The sequence below is a fragment of the Aythya fuligula genome, chromosome 15 (assembly GCF_009819795.1).
Source record: "Aythya fuligula isolate bAytFul2 chromosome 15, bAytFul2.pri, whole genome shotgun sequence".
Classification (NCBI taxonomy): Eukaryota; Metazoa; Chordata; class Aves; order Anseriformes; family Anatidae; genus Aythya; species Aythya fuligula.
In genome coordinates this window covers 178,788-199,201 of record NC_045573.1, presented here as the reverse complement: position 1 = coordinate 199,201, position 20,414 = coordinate 178,788, and the positions used below count along the sequence as shown (strand labels likewise).

The following is a 20,414-nucleotide window of genomic DNA, read 5'->3' as shown; positions in this document are numbered from 1 at the left end:
AACAATGTATGTTTCCAGTGCAGTAATAATCTGTTCTTGTTGTGATACCAATAAACTCTATTCTCTCTCCACAAGCTTTTACTGAAGACTTCTGGCAACCCCAGAGCTCTCTGTGGTGGTTTCGTGTGGTGGGCAGCTGAACTTCACCACAACACTCTCTCGCTCCCCCTCCTCAAAGGAGGAGGGAAAGAAAATACTATTAAAAATGACTCAGGGGTCGAGATAAGGAATGGGAGACTGCACACCAACTACCATCACAGGGAAAACAGACTCAGTGTAGGAAGATTTAATACAATTTGGGGATTGGACTAGATGACCTATCAAGGTCCCTTCCAATCCCTGACATTATGTGTGATTCTGTGTAATTTAGTTCCTATTACTAACAGATTAGAGCAGTGAAAAATGAAAAGCAAACAAAAACTACCCCTACTACCACCCCCAGTCCATCCTCTTCTGCCTCCTCCCCCTGAGTGGCACAAGAGAATGGCGGTTGCGATCAGTCCATAACACTGTGTCATCTGCCGCTCCTTCATGGTCATTATATTCCCCTGCTCCAACAGGGGCTCCCTCCCACGGGATGCTGTCTTTCCTGAACTGATTTTATGTGAGTTTCCCACAGGCAGCAGCTCTTCAAGAGCTACTCCAGTATGAGTCCATACCATGGGGTCCATCCACCAGGACAAACTGCTCCAAGATGGGTCCTCCACAGGAGTCAGCTCCTGCCAGACCTCCTGATCCTGCATGGGCTTCTCTCCATGGGTTGCAGTGTGGAAAATCTGAAGGGGGACAGCCTGCTCCAACATGGGCCTTGACACAATGAAACTTCTGCTCTGGAACTTGGAGCACCTCCTCCCCTCCTGTTTGCTGTTGTCGGTGTCTGTGGGATTGTTTCTCGCTCCTCTCTCCCAGCTGCTGTGACACAGCCACTTCACTGTTTTTGTTGTTGTTGCTGTTGTTGTTTTGTTTTGTTTTGTTTTGTTTGTTTTTTCCTTTCTTAACTACACTCTCCTAGAGGTGCAACCACAATTGGTCACTGGTTTACCTTTATCCAGCAGTGGGTCCCTTTTGGAGCCAGCTGGAACTGCTTCTTCTCTAACTTAGGGCACCTTTTGGACTCCTCACAGAAGCCACCCTTACTGGCCTCCGGTGATCAAAACCTTGCCACATAAGCCCAACACACTGTTTTAACAAGAGGGAGCACTGTAATGAAAGGAAGCTGTTTCTTTCACAATTGAGTGCTAAGAGATTTTTTCTATGCATCCTCCATTTGATATTTTACGACAACCATGGTGCCACCCACGCTGCCTTTTGAACTTACAGGGTTAAAATTACATTAGCTTTACTGTTATACATTAGTTTTGTACATTAGTTGTACATTAGCTTTGCCCATGTTGTTTTTACTTCCTCAATGTACCTTTTAGCTCTGGGCTTCCTGGGCATAGACCCAAGATACCAGTGGGTTTGGTTTCTTCCCTCCTTTTTCCGTTTTCATATTTTTTGCTGTCTTCTGCCACAGAAAGCGTTATCTTTGCATGCTTACGCATTCTCCCTGCTGCGGTGCAAGTACCCTGCATGCCCGCTACGAGGCAGCAGAGGAGCGAGCTAACTCCACTTCCTTGTTGAGCTGTCTGCCCCGCAGTGTCCTGTAAAGTCTGCATGCACCGTCTATCCAAATATATACTGAGCAGAAGCATCGCTGCTGGTCTGTTACAAGTATTCTGCAGCTGCATCAACAACAGGTAGTGGCATTTCAGAAACAACGTGGTGCTAACTGGCCCAGGATGTTTAGTGGAGGGGAAACTTGCCTGTCTTTCTGGGCCCTTTTACACCTCAGTTCTGCACACCCCATGCCTTAGATAGAATCATCGACCCCAGAATTGCCAAAGTATCTGTTTCTGTCATTGCTACATAGTCCGTAGCTGCACATACAATAGAAGTCACTGTTTCGCAGCTATGTTAGACTGGAAGTTGCCTCTGGTCATCCTAGGAGGCAGACTTCATGAGCAGAGAGAAACTTCCACGATATGTGGCACAAGGATGTGAAAATAAGGGAGACTATTCCCTTGGAGGCAGGCTGTAACGATTAAGCTTTCGGCCAAACATTTGTTGACACTGTGGATGTGGACATTTTTGAAGTGGCAATGGTGGTGTTTTTTTTTGTTTGTTTGTGTGTGTGTGTGTTTGTTTTCTTTTTGCCGTGGCTCCTAGTAGCAAACTTTGCAAGTGTCCCTGACCTAACAATACCTAACTTGGAAAAAACATGTACCCTGTGGAATGTTAGGGCCATTGGTCATGTTGAAAAAACCTATGTTTTTGTTGTTCTTTGTGAGGCTTTCCCTGCTCTCAAACAAGCTGTCTGTAAAATGTTTCACTCCACCCTTCCGTGACCTCAGTAACCCACAGTGGCAGATTCCTGAACAGCAGTGTAAAGCACAGGAAAGAGTTATGATAATAGTGTGGTAAAGGCATTTGATGTTTCAACATTTAGCCAAGCAGGCCTCCCTAAAAGAACAGAGATTACAATAGGCTGCTTAAGCTGTCCATTCCAGGGGAATCTGCTTAGCGACTACTGCCATGCTAAGGTAATCAGGTGATCTAAGTTTAGCATACCTTGCAGAGGTGAGTGCAGCCATGCATTAAGCAGTGTGATGAGATTGTAAAAGGTGACAGCAGCACCACCCATGTAGACAAAGTATTTGTATTACTCTGGTCTGCTGTGCTCAGTGTGGTATTCACAGTGGTCAGGGACATGAAAGTGTCCCTGTTTATGAGTCTAACTGAGACTATCTCAGGCTCAAAAATGTGCATTATTGTACAGGCCAAGAAATGCAGCACAGACAGACCAACTACTGCATGCCCCATTAGCTTCCACTGGAATATGATGCTTATCCTGTTTACTACTTCTGCCTTTATCGTGATCCAGAATCAGAGGAGATAGCAAAATATGCATGCACTTGACACTGGGCCAGCAGCAGACAAACAGTGACAATCCTATCCAAATGGAGCATTTGGGGTGGGAGGGGAAAAACTGCAGGTTAAACACAATGTAAAACATTAACTGGGGAGAAACAATGCTCACTGGTGGCAAATACTGAAGTTAGTCATGGGAGAGCCAGTAAATGAGTGCTTGAAAACATGAAAGAAGGGTCTGAGCAGCTTTTAGAAAACAGGAATTCAGTTAATGGTCTTTGGGCTGAGTATCACTTGAGGTAGGGGTAAAAAGCAACCTACAAGTAGCTGTGGTATTGTCAGAAATACTACTCTGTCTTTTGGAACAGTGATGTGAAGGGAAACTAAGAAGGTAAGTTTATGCCTTGCTGTTTGAACCAAACTTCTGCTGAATGTTTGTACTGATTTTTCTGTCTGCTGTAGAGGCAATGGGTCAAAGCTGTGGGTATCAGATGGCTGTAGCATCCTTATGGTGATATACAGCAGTAGGGGGAAGATGCAAGGATACAATTTGTCTCTAAGAGATTAAATGTTTTCTGTTGTAGTAGGCAATCTACAGGTGTCTAGACAGTTCTGGTGCAGCAGGTGTTACTTGTTCTGGACAATTCTGGTGTAGCAGGTGTTACTTGCTCTGAAAACTGCTTGCATTTTAAGGCTTTTCTGTTTCTGCTCCCATTTGTGATTGATGTAACAATAAATAGTCTAAAATATGTTCATATGGGTACTCTTAGGGCCTCATGTGAGTTGGCAGGAGTCTTACTATGTGAAGAAGGTCTGAAAGCAGGTACTTGGAGAATCGACATTGCTCTACCTGCAATAGAAACATCTGTCTCTGTTTCTACATTGCCCCTGTCCCTCTCTCTTGGCCCATGAAGCTAATGCTGAGAGACTGTTATTCAGTCAGTCCTTTGCTTGCATCTCTCTTTCCTTTCTCTGGAACCAGACCCACTTACATGACTGACTTGGTGAATTCTTAGCTCTAACACTATCACTGCAGCATTTCACCTGAATATGGAAAGATCTGTTCCCTATGCATTGTAGGATATGGACAGGGAAGCACTGCAGTGCTTGTTTGCCTCTGATGTTTCCCAAGTTGCCCCTTTAAGAACAGTGCTGGAAAAGGCTGTGGAGGAAGAAGAAGGTAGCTCAGCGGTGCCTCAGGTATTCAACTGTTTGCAAAGTTGGGCATCACTGTTGGCACAGTTGGGCAGAGGCCTTGGATGGAAGCAGTCTCACTTCACATTCAGACAGGACTAGGAAATGGCTTTAGGTCACTTACAGCTCTTTTGATGATTTTTTTTTTTTTTAATTAAGTGTTCTAAGAAGGTACTTTCATATTCAGCAAATTATTTGGCCTTCTAAATGTTAACCCCTTAGCAGAAATTCCTCAGTTTCTCCATCCCTAATGAGTAATTGCAGATGCAGCTACTTTAACTCAATCTGATAATCTGAGCAGTTTTTCATTGGTTCTTGAGATTATCTTTAAAATCGGGCACAGTAAGCTCTGCTTTATTATGCCACTGCTGCTACTGCCTGATCATCAAACCACACAGCCTAAACTATCAAGGGACAGAAACAGTGTGAAAAGTGAAGTTTCCTTTGAGCTGGTAAGATGGTTTAACATATTTCTGTGCTATGCATGCCAATAAATAATGGTAGGGTACATCTACTGAGCAAAAAGCAAGATATGAAAAATAATTTGTTAGCCTAAATGAGGGACTGTATATTATTTCTGCTACTAGGATCCTAGAACAATCAAACCACCAGAAGGGTCTTTGCGCTTTTTTTTCTGCTAGATTGCTGAGCACAATACCACACCCTATCACATTGATTCTGGTTTGGAGTGTGTTAGAAAGAGGTATTTTGAGCAAATTATCTTTCACACTCTTCTCTGTGTGAAAAAGATGAATGTAAATAAAACCTGACAAAATATCCCTCAGTGTTTGGGACTATGTATGAACTATGGATGAGGAAATCCTATTACTTTCTTATTCTCTAGCAGTTCACATGCTTACAGGCTGATCATGTGAGTGCACCACATGCACTTGACGTGTTTCTGTCAGATGTGCTCAGAGACCTAGGTATTCAGCAGGTAGATAATGTATCATTATTTTTTCTTAAAGAAAGGACAGGACAGGAAAGGAAAGGAAAAGAAAAGTACTTGTATCTCAAAGTATTTGCTTGTAGGAAAGGGTGACTAAAGGAGTGCTAAAGATGATCAATTATATTTCTTAATAGTAGAATGGATTGTTCTGGAGAATGTGCACTTGGGACTAGCCTTCATGAGTGGAGAAACGTGCATGTTGGTACAGGCACACTATTGCCTGTCAGTGTTTAGTTTCCTATAATTTAGTGTCCCGCCTTTCTTTAGTGCCTGTTGCTGCTGCCTCTCACAAAGACTGAAGCAAAGGAAGGGGTTCTGGCCAAGGGAGAGTAGGTCAGTTGTGGCTAATTGCTAACATGTAAGGGACAGAAGTAGAGTATTAAATGGGCCAGATCTGCTGTGCCTGCTCCCACTGCATACCACTCATATCTTAGTGTGGGAGGGAGAGCAGAGCACATTTCTGGAATAGCACAGAGCAGCTGCAAAATCAGAGCCTCAAGCCTCTAACTTCCTCTAAGCTTTAGGTGAACACAGCAGATCATATGAGTTGCAACAGAAAAAAAATGCACTGACATAACAGTATACTCCATATAATGATGGCAGAGGTGGGCTAAGACCTAGGAGTCCTGCATGTCTGTTGTGCCTCTTTCAACTAGAGGAGCATGATTCTTTTGTCTGCAGAGCTAGCATATGATATCACTACATGTATCAAATGAAATTCAAGCATGTTTAAGATTCTTATGCACACAGTTCCACATGAAACCCTTGCTTATGTTCTTTCATGACACTTCAGTTTCATATTTTATTTGGCCTTTGTAGAACTGATCTTGTCTTACCTGTATCCATTCAAAGGTGAGTGACACAAGGATCTTTTTTTGTACCTGTCCCTTTGACCCTATTACGTTTCTCTACACAATTCTTCCGTCTTCCTCTCTGTCATGCCAAATATAAGCTTCTTGTCCCCACCTTCAAGTCACTGACCACCTCCCCTTTTGCTCGTCATCTGTCACTTCCATACCAAGAAGTCAACTCTATGATACTAGCTTCCAGCTCCAACTAAATCATCAAACAAATCCCACTTTAATTTCTACCACGCTATAGCTTATACTCTGAAGGTGCTGCTTACAGTTCTCTCTTGAGCTACTTCAGCCTCATTCTTCAAGTCTCTCCTTAAAGCTCTGCTTTGCTGAGTTCCTATAAACCAGATAATGTCTAGGCTGACCATATGCTGAGACTGTAGGGACCACAGTCTTGTGTTACTTTCCCTCTCTATAGTATCTATCAATTCATTTATTTTACCCTATACATTCCTAAAAGCAAAGGCCATCTTTTTATTGTGTGTTGTACTGGACCTCAGATGTGGGGGGTGAGACAAAACTTTCAATACAGATTTCTGGTAATACAACAGAAAAACATAGCAATAACTGTCAACCATCTGTTCATCTGTTGATTTGGGAAATCTATGTTCATTGTAAAAATTCTGGTTTAAATGACTTTTGGGAAATGGAAGAAGCTGATAGAACTACAGGAAGGGATGATAAAGGCGTGGCTACAAAGCCTCATTTTCTTGACTGGATAGTAGGCAGAACTCTGTCCTGGAAACATGGAAAGGTTGGAAATACTGTTGAAACCAGCTGAGACCATCTAGGAACTCGAGGTCACCAGTCATATGCTGATGCTGAACCAACCTGGAATTGTGGCAGCACACCTGGTGTGTCCTTTCAGGACTTTCCCTCAGACATTTATTCGGTCTTTTTCTTCTATGCAGATTGAAGGTGGTTCTTCTGCTTTCCTCTGGCACCCCCACACCTCCACCACCCCAAGTTTTCACTCGGCTTTTCTGCCTTCACCCACAAGTAGGGCTGTATTGCAGGAACCGGGAGTTGGAAAACACACACACACACACAAAAAAAAAAAAAAGGCATCAAGCAACCTGTCTAGGAAATTGATGTGCATTCCAGTCCCCCAGCTGCTGTAATGCTGGCCTTGGTACTAGGATATATGGCAGACCGCCCATGCCAACAAGATGTTGCCTAACAATTTGATATCTTTCAGTGATGAGATGACTAGCTGGGTAGATGAGGGGAGAGTGGTGGGTGTGGTCTACCTTGACTTCAGCAAGGCTTTTGACACTGTCTCCCATAACATCTTCATAGACAAGCTCTGGAAGTGTGGCCTAGATGAGTGAACAGTGAGGTGGATTGATCACTGGCTGGATGGCAGAGCTTAGAGGGTTGTGCTCAGTGGTGCAGAGTCTAGGTGGAGGCGCGTAGCTAGCAGTGTCCCCCAGGAGTCAGTACTGGGTCCAGTGTTCAACTTATTCACCAGTGTCCCGGACAATGGAATAGAGTGCACCCTCAGCCAGTTTGCTGATGACACAAAGCTGGGAGGAGTGGCTGATACCCCAGAGAGCTGTGCTGCCATTTAGAGTGACCTTGACAGGCTGGAGGGTTGGGCCAAGAAGAACCTCATGAAGTTCAATGAGGGCAAGCAAGGGGTCCTACACCTAGGGAGGAATAACCCCAAGCACCAGTACAGGCTGGGGGCTGACCTGCTGGAGTGCAGCTCTGCAGAGAGGGACCTGAGAGAGTCCTGGTGGCTAGCAGGCTGCCCATGAGTCAGCAATGTGCCCTTGTGGCCAAGAACGCCAATGGTATCCTGGGCTACATTCGGAAGAGTGTTGCCAGCAGGTCAAGGGAGGTGATCGTCCCCCTCTGCTCAGCCCTGGTGGGGCCACATCTGGAGTATTGTGTCCATCTGTGGGCTCCCCAGTACAAGAGGGACATAGAACTACTGGAACGAGTTCAGAGGAGGGCTATGAAAATGATTAGAGGACTGGAGCACCTGTCATATGAGGACAGGCTGAGAGAACTGGGCATGCTTAGCCTGGAAAAGAGAAGACTGAGGGGAGGCCTAATCAATGCGGGGGAGGGTGTCAAGAGGATGGAGCCAGTCTTTTCAGTTGTGCTCAGCGACAGGACGAGAGGCAGTGGGCACAAACTAAAGCACAGGTGGTTCTGGATGAATATGAGAGTGCATTTCTTTACTGCGAGGGTGACAGAGCACTGGAACAGGTTGCCCAGAGAGGTTTTGGAGTCTCCTTCTCTGGAGTTATTCAAAATCCGCCTGGATGTCATCCTGTGCAACGTGCTCTAGGTGATCCTGCTCGGCTAGGGGGGTTGGACTAAATGATCTTCAAAAGTCCCTTCCAGCCTTGGCCATTCTGTGATTCTGTAATGGTGCTGGCATATAATCTGTTTCTGCTTGGTTCGTGGCTTGATTATCAGCTTGTTATTCCCCTGCTGCTGAGGAAAGCACAGATAGTGGTCAGAGATGATGTCCACTGGGAGGAATAATGAATGACTGCTAGGCCACTGAGAATCCCTTCCCTCCATTCTCACCAAAACTGAAAAGTGCTTTTGCACTTGTCTTGTTTTTGCCCCGTTCTGTGTCTGTCTTCTGTCCAGCACCAAGAGAAGCTGAGGATTGAATTGTTTCTGTTCACCTTGCCACGTGGCTTATCAAAACTTTCATATTGACTTACAGAAGAGAAAGAGAATGTCACTGAAGCAGTCGTTTTCTTCTGGGACTTGCCAAGACAATTTATCTGTGATCAGTCTGGGCTATCGTTAGCTCAACCTGCCTTAGGGTAATGTGGCAATTCCTTTTCCACAGCTGAGCAATTTGAAATGTGGGAAGCACAGTGAGTACAAAAGATAAGAAAAGGCACCTAAGTATCTGTAGGATTCTAGTAAAACTTACAGTAATTTTCTTGCAAGACCAAACTCATCACAAGTACGAGCAGACACAACACAGATAGCTTCACTAATGTCTCTGTGTTTGAAACCAGCAGTTCCCCTGAGCACTACAAAATGTATAGGTATTTTCTTTCTTCCTAAGTGAGAAGTGCCTGGCTGTTGCTGAGAAGTAATTCTGCCAGTTTGTGAACAAGTTTTTTAGAATGTAAACTAGGTTTTCTCTTGCAAGGCTGAAGATTGCAGATGTTAAGAGAATGCTATCATGATCACTTTAGCACAGAAAATTGTAACTAACAAGTCCTGCATCAGTCTCAGGGCTTCCATCTGAACAAAGGATTATTATTTTATATATATATATTTTTTTTATTTTTTATTTTTTATTTTTTTAGATACCTAACCAAGATTTACAGACTACCAGCACTGGATCTTATGTTTAGGCAAGAGGTTTCAGCAATAAATGAAGTGTCTCTTTGCATGAATTCTACTGTCTGACTTCATTTCTGTCTGACTATCCATCTTCAGTGTCTAACTTCTGGATTCTTTCATCTTTCTCTAGTAGATTTAAAAAAGATGCTTTTCTCCTACCTGAAATACTCTTCCCAGGTAGCTACTTCTGGATGGTATAAAATTGCTTCTTAACTTTTCCTTTGGGTAAGAGATTTAGTTAATATTTAGTTGTTCATTCTGAGGAAAGTTATTAAATCATTCTCATAAGCCTTTTCAGAATTAGTTTTTAATCTTTTTTCAGCAATATTTTGTTCAAACTGTGGAGCCCAATAGAAGAACTAATAATAGCATTATGAATGCTGCATGTAGCTGCAGTAACATTTCTTTTAATTGATAAGCATCCATGGTCTGTGTGAAAGCTCTTGTAATTGCATTAATGTACTGCAGGCTCTTGTTCACTGGTTATCTGCTACTTCCCCAAAATCATTTTCTGAAAACCTTTTCAGAATTCGGTTTTCCATTACCCAGTTATAACAAATATTCATAACTTCTAACATACAAATAGTTTTTTGTTTGTTTGTTTGTTTAGTTTTGTTTTGTTTTGTTTTTCCAGGTGAGATAGCCAGTAAATGTCTGGCACATTTCATATATTGCAGAACTGAATAAAGAGTTGGGGTTTGGTTGGGTGGGTGGGTGGGGGAGGAGAGAAGAGGAGTGGAAGGAGTGTTAATAGATTAGCTATGTTTACCTGGAAATAGGTAATTAGCTGTTTTAGTTATTTTGGCATATGTTTGTTCATCTGTGTGCTTGGGCAAGTTCTTGTAAGCATATGTATAATTCTACTTGTGCATGTACTTATGCAGCTCTCTCTATTTCATATTTAGTCAGTCTTACTGTACTTATCACAGGGATCATATGCAACCCTGATTAGAATGATAAACAGGAGAGACTTCATGCCTCCCAGCCTCCCCCAGCTAAACTCAGCTAACAGTGACACTTCCTCTCTACAACCCCCACTCTGAAGAAGGTCTGCAGCAAAACAGGATATTTACCAAAAAAAAAAAAACATAAATGAGGAGGTGGTGAAATGGAAGCCAGAAAGATTCCTTTTCTTTTGATCAGTTTCTGGTACGTTGTAGTTATTTTACTATTTAATTCAGGATAGCAACACTGTAAGGAAGCATAATTATAGGAAAGAGGTTGATACAGGAATGCTGCAGTTTAGTTGTCTGAAATCTGAGACTGGAAGGATACTTCTGGTCATGGAGTCTAGCTTCTGCTGCTGTAGACATCATATCATTTAATAACTTCAATAAAACAATACCGCTAATTGAAATATCACACTCCTTGCTAAGCATAGGCTCTTAGTCATTCACTCCCATTTAAGTCTACTTCAGGTCTCTTGCTGTTTAGAAACTATATTCATTCGGTAGCCTGGCTATACCCATTTGGCCTTGTGCAAATGTTGTTCTTAGTGCTTTTCCCATCCTGATATTTATCTTTCTCTTTTCCCCAACTGCTTCTGAAAGAGAGAACATAGGCCCTGGCATTGCCCAAAGCAAGCCAAGCTCTTTCAAGTCAGAACGTTTTCACAGACTTCTGTTACCCCAAACCAAGAGCTCAGTTCAGTATCCATGCTGGGCAAGCCGTGCAAACAACATTCCTCCAATATTTTTGAAATTTTCAAATAACTCTTTTTGTCTAAATTCAAAAGTGGACTCTTTTTACACACTCCACATTTTCTGGGCTCCACGTTGAGTCATGGGCTTCCTAGAGCAACACACTACCTGCAGAGGTTCTGGGCTTTTTTGGAGCATTAAGGAAACAGCAAATATTGCAAGCTGTTAAAACATCTTTTTTTAATTTAAAAATTTATAAGATTTTTGCATCTTATAAAACACCATGTATTACTGACTAGGTCAGGTTTCTTCATATTAAACTTCTGTTTGCTGGTTTATCATGAAGTCAGAAACTTTATACGGAATTTCTGTTTAAGAAGAAAGACAGGGACTCCCATGTAACCTCTGGGAGAGCCAGCATTCAATATTGCACACGGCAATATTTCAAATATCTATACAGTCTCCTTCAGTAAACTGGGGCACTGACCAGGTTCTAAGTATTCCACATCCCAGATGAGTTCTTTGACCAGGAATATACCAGTTGTTCTCTCCATTTCTGCCTTCTGAAATTTTCCTTGGCAGCAAGGAAATACTTATGGGAAGAAAATATGATCCCAAGATTCTCATGCTGTAGGTGAGCAACTTGGTTATCTGCCTGGAATTGTGGCTTCTTGTGTGTGTGTGTAAGAGAGAGAGAGAACTATGATAGATCTTGGTTTTATTCAGCTATTAAATGGGAAAAAGTCTAAAACAAATAGTCTTTAGGATAGAACACCCTTTTCTATCCCAGCTTTTGTACCTGACTTCAAATTCTTTCACAGTAGCTCAAGGCAACTCCAAGTGGCTTAAAGAAAGCGTCCCTCAAAAGTTTAATGACATAAGCAGCTCAAGAAAATATTCCTCTTGTAAAGAGAAAACAGATTTCTGCCAGGAAACTGCCAGGAAAACAAACAAACAAACAAACAAAACAACAACAAAAACACAACACAGTTACTTGACTCTGTCAAGTTTAAACAACTAAATAAATAATCCATCATTAAATGTAGAGAGCATAGAGAGTAGTGTTTATTGTGTAGATGGCTTTCAGAAGGCAACTACTGTTGATGGATGAGCTCATAAGAGGAAAACCCACTAAAGTCTTGAAGATGCAGAAATTATGTCTGTTCCAGAAGATCTGAGCTGCAAGTGTCTGGAGGCTGAAAAGGTTCTCAGAGAAGAATATCTATGCTTTCCCTATCATTACATTTTTCTTTAAGCACCTGTTTTCAGTTACTGTCAGAAACAGGACACATGAGCCTTTATTCTGATCCACTGTGGCTCTGTGCTGCTCTTAAATTCTCATGTGCCAGGTGCATGCAAAAAAACAAACAACAAAACCCAATAACAACAACAAACAACAGAAAAGGGAAGTAGAGAAAAAGACTAAAAAACATCAATTGGCAGGAATTAAAAATCTGCTTTCAGGTGGCTAGTGCTTTATATTCCTATGCAAAGTAATATTTGCTGCTGTGAGAAGAACAGTCTCTATAGATGACACAGCATACCTGAGTTGGTGCCATGTCTGACAGACAAGGTCAGCTTGTATCAGGCTTCAGCCTGCTGGTACAACTACTGACAAAACTGCTTCTAATGACTGGTCTATTTTAGATACTGTCTGGAATGGGACAAGATGTGCAGCAGCTGGGCCTTCACCTGTGCATTACTGCTGTGCTACTCCTTGGTGGAGGACAAGGCAGAGGTAAGGGAAACCTGGAATAGGTCCACGGTGGGAGGGGTGTATACACGTTCTTGTTTTCATACACAGACACAAAAGAATAGAATACAAGATCTTGTGATTGCACTTTCTGAGGTCCCAGGAACTAGTACATCTGTCTGACAATGCCAGACCTAAGCAACTGAAAACATACTGGACAAGCTGAGCAGCAGAAAGAACAGCCACTGCTTGAGGTCCCTGCCCTAAGTTCTTACACTCATCTCATGCAGAGAAGTGCGGTACAGAGGAAAAATATCATGAGGAAGGCATCAGTAAAGGAAGCACTAGCAAGTAATATGTTTTAGGCCTTATCAGGTGGTAACAAATGCAGCTCTGGTCTCCTTCTTCTGCAGAGTTCCCTGGCAGTCTGAGCTGCCTGAATAACTATGTGACTACTGTGAATTGCATGTGGGCAATGGAGGAGCCTGTGGGTGATGGACCTTTCTACCTGCACTTCACAAAGTAAGAGTTGCAAGCCAAGAGCTATCTGTGGTAGTCCCGGCACTGGTGTGGGAAGTACAGCATGGAGGAGCCAAGATGGGGCCTGGCTGGGTGCTTTGCTTGCTTTGGGCACAGCCATCTCAGCCATCTCACTGCTACAGTCCTGGGCTGCCTTGGTAGCTGCTCCCTTTGCAGCAGTCTTTCATGGGCTCACAGTCACCAGGGGTACAGCAGAGGTTTCGTACATGCAGCTGCACAGTCTCCTGCAGGCTCAGGGTGGTCCATCAGTCTGGTGTCATCTGCTGGCAAGGGCCTCTCAGTGCAGAGAGCCATCCCTTTGCAGCCTTGGTTCTCAGCCATTTGAGGACTTCCAGGCTGATCCTACATGAAGCAGCCTCATCAGTTTCTAATCATCTTGCTGCCTAAAGAGTAAACTCCTACTGGTTTAATCTAGTTCATATATATGCTTAAAGGATTTTGAAAGTCTAGTGAATTAAAAGTTTTAGTAATGGGTTTATTATGTGAATAATTTTATCTCTAACAGAAGAAAAACAATGAATAGTTTGCTAGGTGACAGGATAATAAGCATTGTGATACGGTAATTCAAGATTAATGTGTTTACATGATGTAATAAAGTTGTCTTGATTACTAATAACTAGTAAACTGTTACACAAGGGAAAGCCACTCCAGCATTAGATGCCTTATTATATTCTGATATAGTTAAGTAAAAAATAGCGTAACTCTTAATGATACATTATTTTAAATCTATGGAAAAAATGCCAACTTGATAAACTATGGTATCCAGTTTATTGTGGGGCCACAAGCAACACGAAAAATTTACTAATAAATGGCTATATTAGGTGGTTTACCCCCTCCCCTCCCCCCCATGCCCCGCCACTTTCCTGGCAGCAATACATAGCAGCTGCAGGGAAAGTTAACATTCCAGCCAGACCCAGTACAACCTCTCACTTTGAGAGGGAGCAGGGGGCAGGTGCAGAGTACTACGTGCAGCTGCTGGGAGGCTTAGTGCGCTCAGTAGTGAGGTTATGAGGCTGTTTCCTTCCTCCTCCTTCAACCCTGCTGTCCAGCCATTTTTAACATTGCTTTCTCTGCTGTTTGCACTAAGGAGGGACATACTCTTCCCGAAGGTGTTGCTGTGCAAAGCTGCCACACATCTTTCATAAACCATAAAGCAGTTAATTATAAGACTTAAAAGAAACTTTCAGCCTTTTTCATTTTTTTTAGCCTCTGGTCAAAGGGACAAAATGCCAGCTGCCAACTGACTGCCAGAGACAGTATGCAGAAACAGTATCATTGCACAATCCACTTAGCCAGCCAGATCTTGGAAACAGATGGTTATAGAGTCTCTCTCCAAGGCAACTTCTTTGGGAGTAATCATACATACATTACCTTTCCAGAATACAATCCCCGCAAGCACAGTAAGTATGAACCAGAGCAGATGTGGAATGAGGCTCTGCCTAGCATCTTTGGGATGGATCTACCATACCTTCTGAAAAACAGTGTCTCAAAGACAGGAAGTGAAAATAATGGAAACAAGCCAAATTGTCCATTCCTGCAGAGTACACTACATGGTCTTTATTATTAAGGATGCAGTTCCAGTGTCTCTATATTTTGACTTTTTCTGGACTTCAGAGAGGGATGGTTCTGCAGCACATTTTGGATATGCTTCTGGTCTTCATCCTGTTTTCTTGTACAATTGGATTGCTTCTATGTTTTGTTTAGTTTTGTTTTTGAAAGAAATGAAGTCATGAGGAATCTAAGTTGTAGATAAAATCCTAGGTCCCATGGCCGGGTACTTTAGACAAATGCCCTAGTATTTGAAATCTCAGAGCCTGTCTATACTAGTGTTACATTGGAAGAGCAGAATGAGATATATGGAGTGGTTCTTTGATTGCAGGACTATCCCCAGGGGCTATCTGAGTTATCATTAATTTTTGTCAGTTCTGTAGCTGTTCTGACCTACCCTGTAAGCTAATGCAGACTACTGCTGGTCTTAGTATCTCTCTTTAGAACCAGCTTTATCTTCCAAGACTTTAATCAGTCTAGAAACATGCATCTTCTTCTGTGGTATTCCAGTCCCAAATATTGTGGAAAACCTACCTCTCTGTTTGCAGTAAAGCTTGATCCACCTTTGAACATCCAGAGCAACATTACTGCAAGCAAGTGTCAGATATGGTGGAGTGTGCCTTGGTACCTCGTTGACATACTTCAATATGAGTTGCAGTACAAGGAGTACAGCGTGTCATGGGAGGTAACTGGATGAGCCACACACTCATGCTGACTTACTCTTGGTGCAATGAATGGCCTTGCCACTCAGCTTAGGGTCTTCTGGAAGCTGACTGTTTTAAGCTAACCCTTCTGTCTTTCCATATCAAGACAGAAAGATTTTATGTAAAACATCAATAGTGAAGAACAATGCATCATCATCTTCTGAATCCTGCATTCAGAAGTCATTCATCATTATGTAGGCCCTATTCTTGGACCAAGAACAGAGGGTTTGGAGAAGGAAAAAAAAAGTTATTAAAAGGACCATCCCTCTGCCCAGCCTTTTTAATAGATTTTTTTGTAATGATTTGCAGTTTGCATTGAACAAGACACCACCCAGTTCACTACCACAATAGAAATTGAAGGCACAGAGTTTCACAGTGGTGTCTCTTACATTGCACGAGTTCGCTGCAAAGTTTCTGAAAACGAGGATTCGTATCATAGTCAGTGGAGCGAGTGGAGCCAGACAACAGTGTTTCAAAGAGCAGGTACAAAGAATATTGTTTTCGTCTTAATTCATGTCTTTTCATGTCCATACTAATTTTTAAAAATGAAAGGAGGAAAAAAAAAAAAAAAAAAGGAAGATGCTTGGTAAAATGAAGCTTTTAAAAATCAGAATCAGTTTCCTTCAAGTTTTCTTAACCAAATTACTTTCCTTGAGGTCTTTAACTGCTTATTTCACTTGTATTTTTGTATTGCTTAGTTATTTGGGGATCTATCCTAACTTTCAGGCTTTTTATCTTTTTTTTTTCTTTCTTTCTTTTTTTTTTTTTTTTTTTTTTTGGTGGGGGGGATGATTCTTTTCCTAGGTGTACCAGAAGTGTCTGAAAAGCTCTTTAATTCCAGAACTTTGCAGTTCTTGTTCATTCCTCTGAGTTTTGGCACCCTGCTCTATTTATTTTGGAACTGCAAGCTTTCTTCAAGGTATGTTATAGTTCTTCTTTAAGTTTCTCTTGATCTTTATAACCTAAAGAGAGTAAACAAAGTGTCCTTATATCCATTTTGCTTCTTGTTTCTGCTGAGCAGATTCTAACATGCTCAAAAGCTCTTTTGATGTTCTCAGGATATGACGTGATTCTTAGCTAATGACAATTAATGACCCACTATTCAGTCATTAAGGAGACCAAAGTGCCTTCTTGGCACCCAAGCTCAGCTAAAGGTCGAGGCTGAGGGTCTCTTGGAGTTAAAGAAATTTAAACCTGTTGTGGGTTAACCCGGCCAGCAGCCAAGCACCACACAGCCATTTGCTCACCCTCCCTGTCCCTGCCCTGGGGATGGAAGAGAGAATCAGAAAAAAAGTGAAACCTTGTGTGTTGAGATAAAGACAGTTTATTAGGACAGAAAATAAAGGAAAATAATAATAATGATAATAGTGTTATTAATAATAATTTGTACTAGACAAGTGATGCACAATGCAATTGCTCACCACCGACTGATGCCCAGGTTGTCCCTGAGCAGCAGTCCCTCTTCCCACACCGCAGTCACCCATCCCATATAAATGTTCAGCATGATGCCACATGGTATGGAATATCCCTTTGGTCAGTTTGGGTCAGCTGTCCTGGTTCTGTCCCCTCCCAGTTCCTCATGCACCCCCAGCCTGCCCACTGGCAGGACAGAGCGAGAAGCTGAAACATCCTTGGCTTGGTGTAAGCACTGGTCTGCAACAATTAAAACATCAGCATGTTATCATTATTATTATTATTCTAAATCCAAAACACAGTACCATACCAGCTACTAGAAGGAAAATTAACTCTATCCTAGCCAAAACCAGGACAAAAAAAAAACATGGAAATTTTGAGTTGTCTCATGTACATGTACATATAGGTAACCTAAAGGTGGAAGCATACAGCAATCCATAAAGATGGTTAAACTGATATCAATGTTAAGCTATTTGTGACATACCTGCCAGTAGTCAGTATGTGAAATACCAATATAGGCAAACTACTCAGGTTCTGTGTTTTCTTGGTTCTGGGACCAAGTCATACAGAAAAAAAAAAAAAAAAAAAAAAAAGTGTCTCTAAAACGTTGGTTCGACCATTCATCTCCATTTTGTGCTGGTAGCACAAAAGCCTTGACATACATTATTATGCTCCATATACATGCTGCTCAGAGGGAAACAAAATATATGATATTCATATGATAAAATGTTTGTAAAGGATAAACTGTAATGGATGGACTGTGATATATGGCAGAATTTCTCTGTCTAAATTTAATGAAACTTGCATGCTCTAAAATACTTCTAGAAAAGGTGGTTTAGAATCAAACAAGATGCTAAACAATGCATAAACAGCTCAGTACATACAATGAGTAGTAGACTAGTAATGAGTTGAGTACATTGAATATAGCATTCCTCAGAAAACTTTGAGAAGGCTGCGCTTTGGGTTAGGAATATTAAAAGAATGTCTGAGAGGCAGATAATTGCATATCCACAAGATGTCAGGAACCACATGAAATGAGATTCTACTGCAATCTTTCTATCAGAAGAGTTGGGCTTTCATTTAACCAGTGTGCTATATCATTGAGACAGAATACAGAACAATTGTCTGGTTTTTGATTTTAAAGTGTTGTTTTCTCACTTTAGGGCAGAAAGCCTCTCCTGCTTTAACATTCCCACACCAGCTGCTTTCTTTCAGCCACTCTATAATTTGCATAATGGGAATTTTAAGGTAAGAAATGTTTAATTTCTTTCTTATGATCCTCAGTTTATGAGTGGAGGATTTTTTTTCCTAGGATTGATCATTCTAGGTCCTGAGCATTGTTACCATGTAACATGGTTACCATGTTAACATGTAGGTCTGGTCTTCCTGGGACTTCATGGTTTCTCACTTAATTTCCTGCCTCCACATACTAACTGCACCACCAGAGCCACTGTCCATCTTCTCTCTCCTTAAAAATAAAACCCCTCCAGTAGCTTGCTCCTAATCCATCCATTACCTGTAGTGTTTTTCTATATCCAGAGGATCTTTCAACGTATTACCAGTAAGTGATGCTTTTCATATTTTTCAGACGGATAACACTGGTAACCAAGCACAGTATTCAGGGGTTACTTTGGTTTAACAAATCAGGGTTTCCTTCCACAGAGAGTATTTTGTCTGTTAAGTAGAAAAAGCCAAGGAATCACCAGTCTTTTTCTCAAGTGGCAGCTTAGTAGTTAATCGACATTGCTGCCATCCTCTAGCATGTTCCTCTAGCATTCCCAATATCTTAAGTATGTTTGAATAGCGTAATTGAAAAAAAAAAAAAAGGTGAAAACAAAACAGATCCGTTTCATGGAAGAAGCAAAAACCAAGAAACATCATTAGTGCACTTGCATTCTCTCATCTTCCATCTTCTTGTACACTTGCTGAACATGAAAGGTGCATGCTGCCTTCACAAAACCAAAGGAATACAAGCAGCTTGCAGTATATATTCTGGAGGTGAAATCTTGAAAATTTCATGTTTCTTCAGAGCAGTTAAATGCTAGATTCTCTACCCTATTACTTAAATTTTGCCCATTAGATTTGCACTAAACCTCTGGATTGCTGTGCCAAAGCCATACAAAAAGAACAGTTATTCTGAAAATTCCACCTCTGAGCAAAATGTCCTGAACTTACTGATCCTTTCACTAGGACTGGGTTGGACCTAATGAAGCTTGGAATCAACTCAGAAGAGAAGAGGCAAGCAACTCAAACAAAGTAACTACAGATGGAGTTTCTGAGCTAAACACCCAGGAATTCATTTCCCAGATTTCCTTGAAACCTGTGGAAAGCGCAAATCTTGTTGCTGCAGAAGAAATGCTTGCGTCTGGTCCAAGCCAGCAGTATGTCCCCAGCAGATATGTAAGAGCAGAAGAGATGGAAGTCCAGCTGGCACTATTCTTAGCACAAAACCATGCTGATGATACAGTTGGCCTGAAAATTTCTGAAATAATTAAAGCCAACCTTGACAGATCTACCATGGGAAGGAGTTGTCCTTCTCACTTACAGCATGGAAAGGGTGACTTCCTTATGCTTCTGGAATCTTTGGAGATGGCAAATGTGTCCTTCAGCAACAGTGACTATTGCACCTTGTGTGACAATGATACCACAGGAGGTTTGATTGCTGCTGAACTACTGAAGCTCTCTGATGGTGATGGTCTGGTCAAACATCAAAATGATCAGAATGGCCTTCCTTGAGGAATGCTGCCCACAAAGATCTTTTGCTGCCCTCTCATCTCACAACACTGTCTTTCCAAATGGCTTAAATGATGTCTGTGCAGACAATTACAATCATATATCATTCTTAACTAAATATTTGATTTTTCTACTTCAAGAAAAGATTGTGACCCACTCCTCTACCCAGCAAATGCTATCCCTGGCACGGCCAGGACTGACCACAGCAAAATCTGCCATCTCAGGAGACACATGACCATGCCTTTCCCCAGATTAACCTCCTGGCAGCCACAGAAGTCCAGCAATCCTCTAGTCTAAGGATGCAGTAGCAGACCTGCTATTTTTCCCCAGGAAGAGCTGTTGTAATTGCATGCAAGATAATGCTTTCCAAACTTCATTGTGAGACAGCTGTTCTACTCTCAGCACGTAGTTCTTTCCTCACTGTAATTCAGATTAACTCAACATTTACTGTAGCCTGAAAACTAATGCCTGCTGGACTGAGAAGCAGCAATATTGCAATGTACTGTATCATGATTTAAATCCATTTGTTATTTGAGAACTATGTATGACTCTTCATAAAACCATGATATATATATATTTTTTTTTTTTGCTAAAGATGCTAATTTTGCTTCTTAATGTGGATTCTAAATAGATTCAAATGATTCATGATTTCACCAGAGTTTAGAATTGCACTATTTAAAAATAATTGGGCAGTGGGTCTTGATCTTCATTATCCTGAATAGCTGTAACTTTTTATTTTGCAGAAACTAAGCCCCATGTACTGCTTTGATTTTAACCTAAGTGTATTCCAAGGTTAGTTGGCTGGGATGATCTAAGGGAAAAAGGTGAAAAGCAAGAATAATACAACCAAGGTTTCATCATAAAACAGGCCAGGCCCACTGCCTCTTCAGGGATTTTATTTTTTCT

The 20,414-nt window shown here is 41.7% G+C and overlaps 1 protein-coding gene across 1 annotated transcript; it reads left to right on the top strand.

The window, feature by feature from the left end:
• Positions 1 to 3,091: 3,091 nt before the first annotated feature.
• Positions 3,092 to 19,979, top strand: LOC116495287 (interleukin-9 receptor-like). Its single transcript, XM_032197685.1, is given in 10 exon segments — positions 3,092 to 3,301; positions 12,525 to 12,615; positions 12,984 to 13,092; positions 14,317 to 14,510; positions 15,207 to 15,343; positions 15,672 to 15,708; positions 15,711 to 15,845; positions 16,167 to 16,281; positions 17,939 to 18,023; positions 18,966 to 19,979. Coding segments are annotated over 9 exon segments (1,437 nt in total). The 5' UTR covers positions 3,092 to 3,301; positions 12,525 to 12,536; the 3' UTR covers positions 19,512 to 19,979.
• Positions 19,980 to 20,414: the final 435 nt, after the last annotated feature.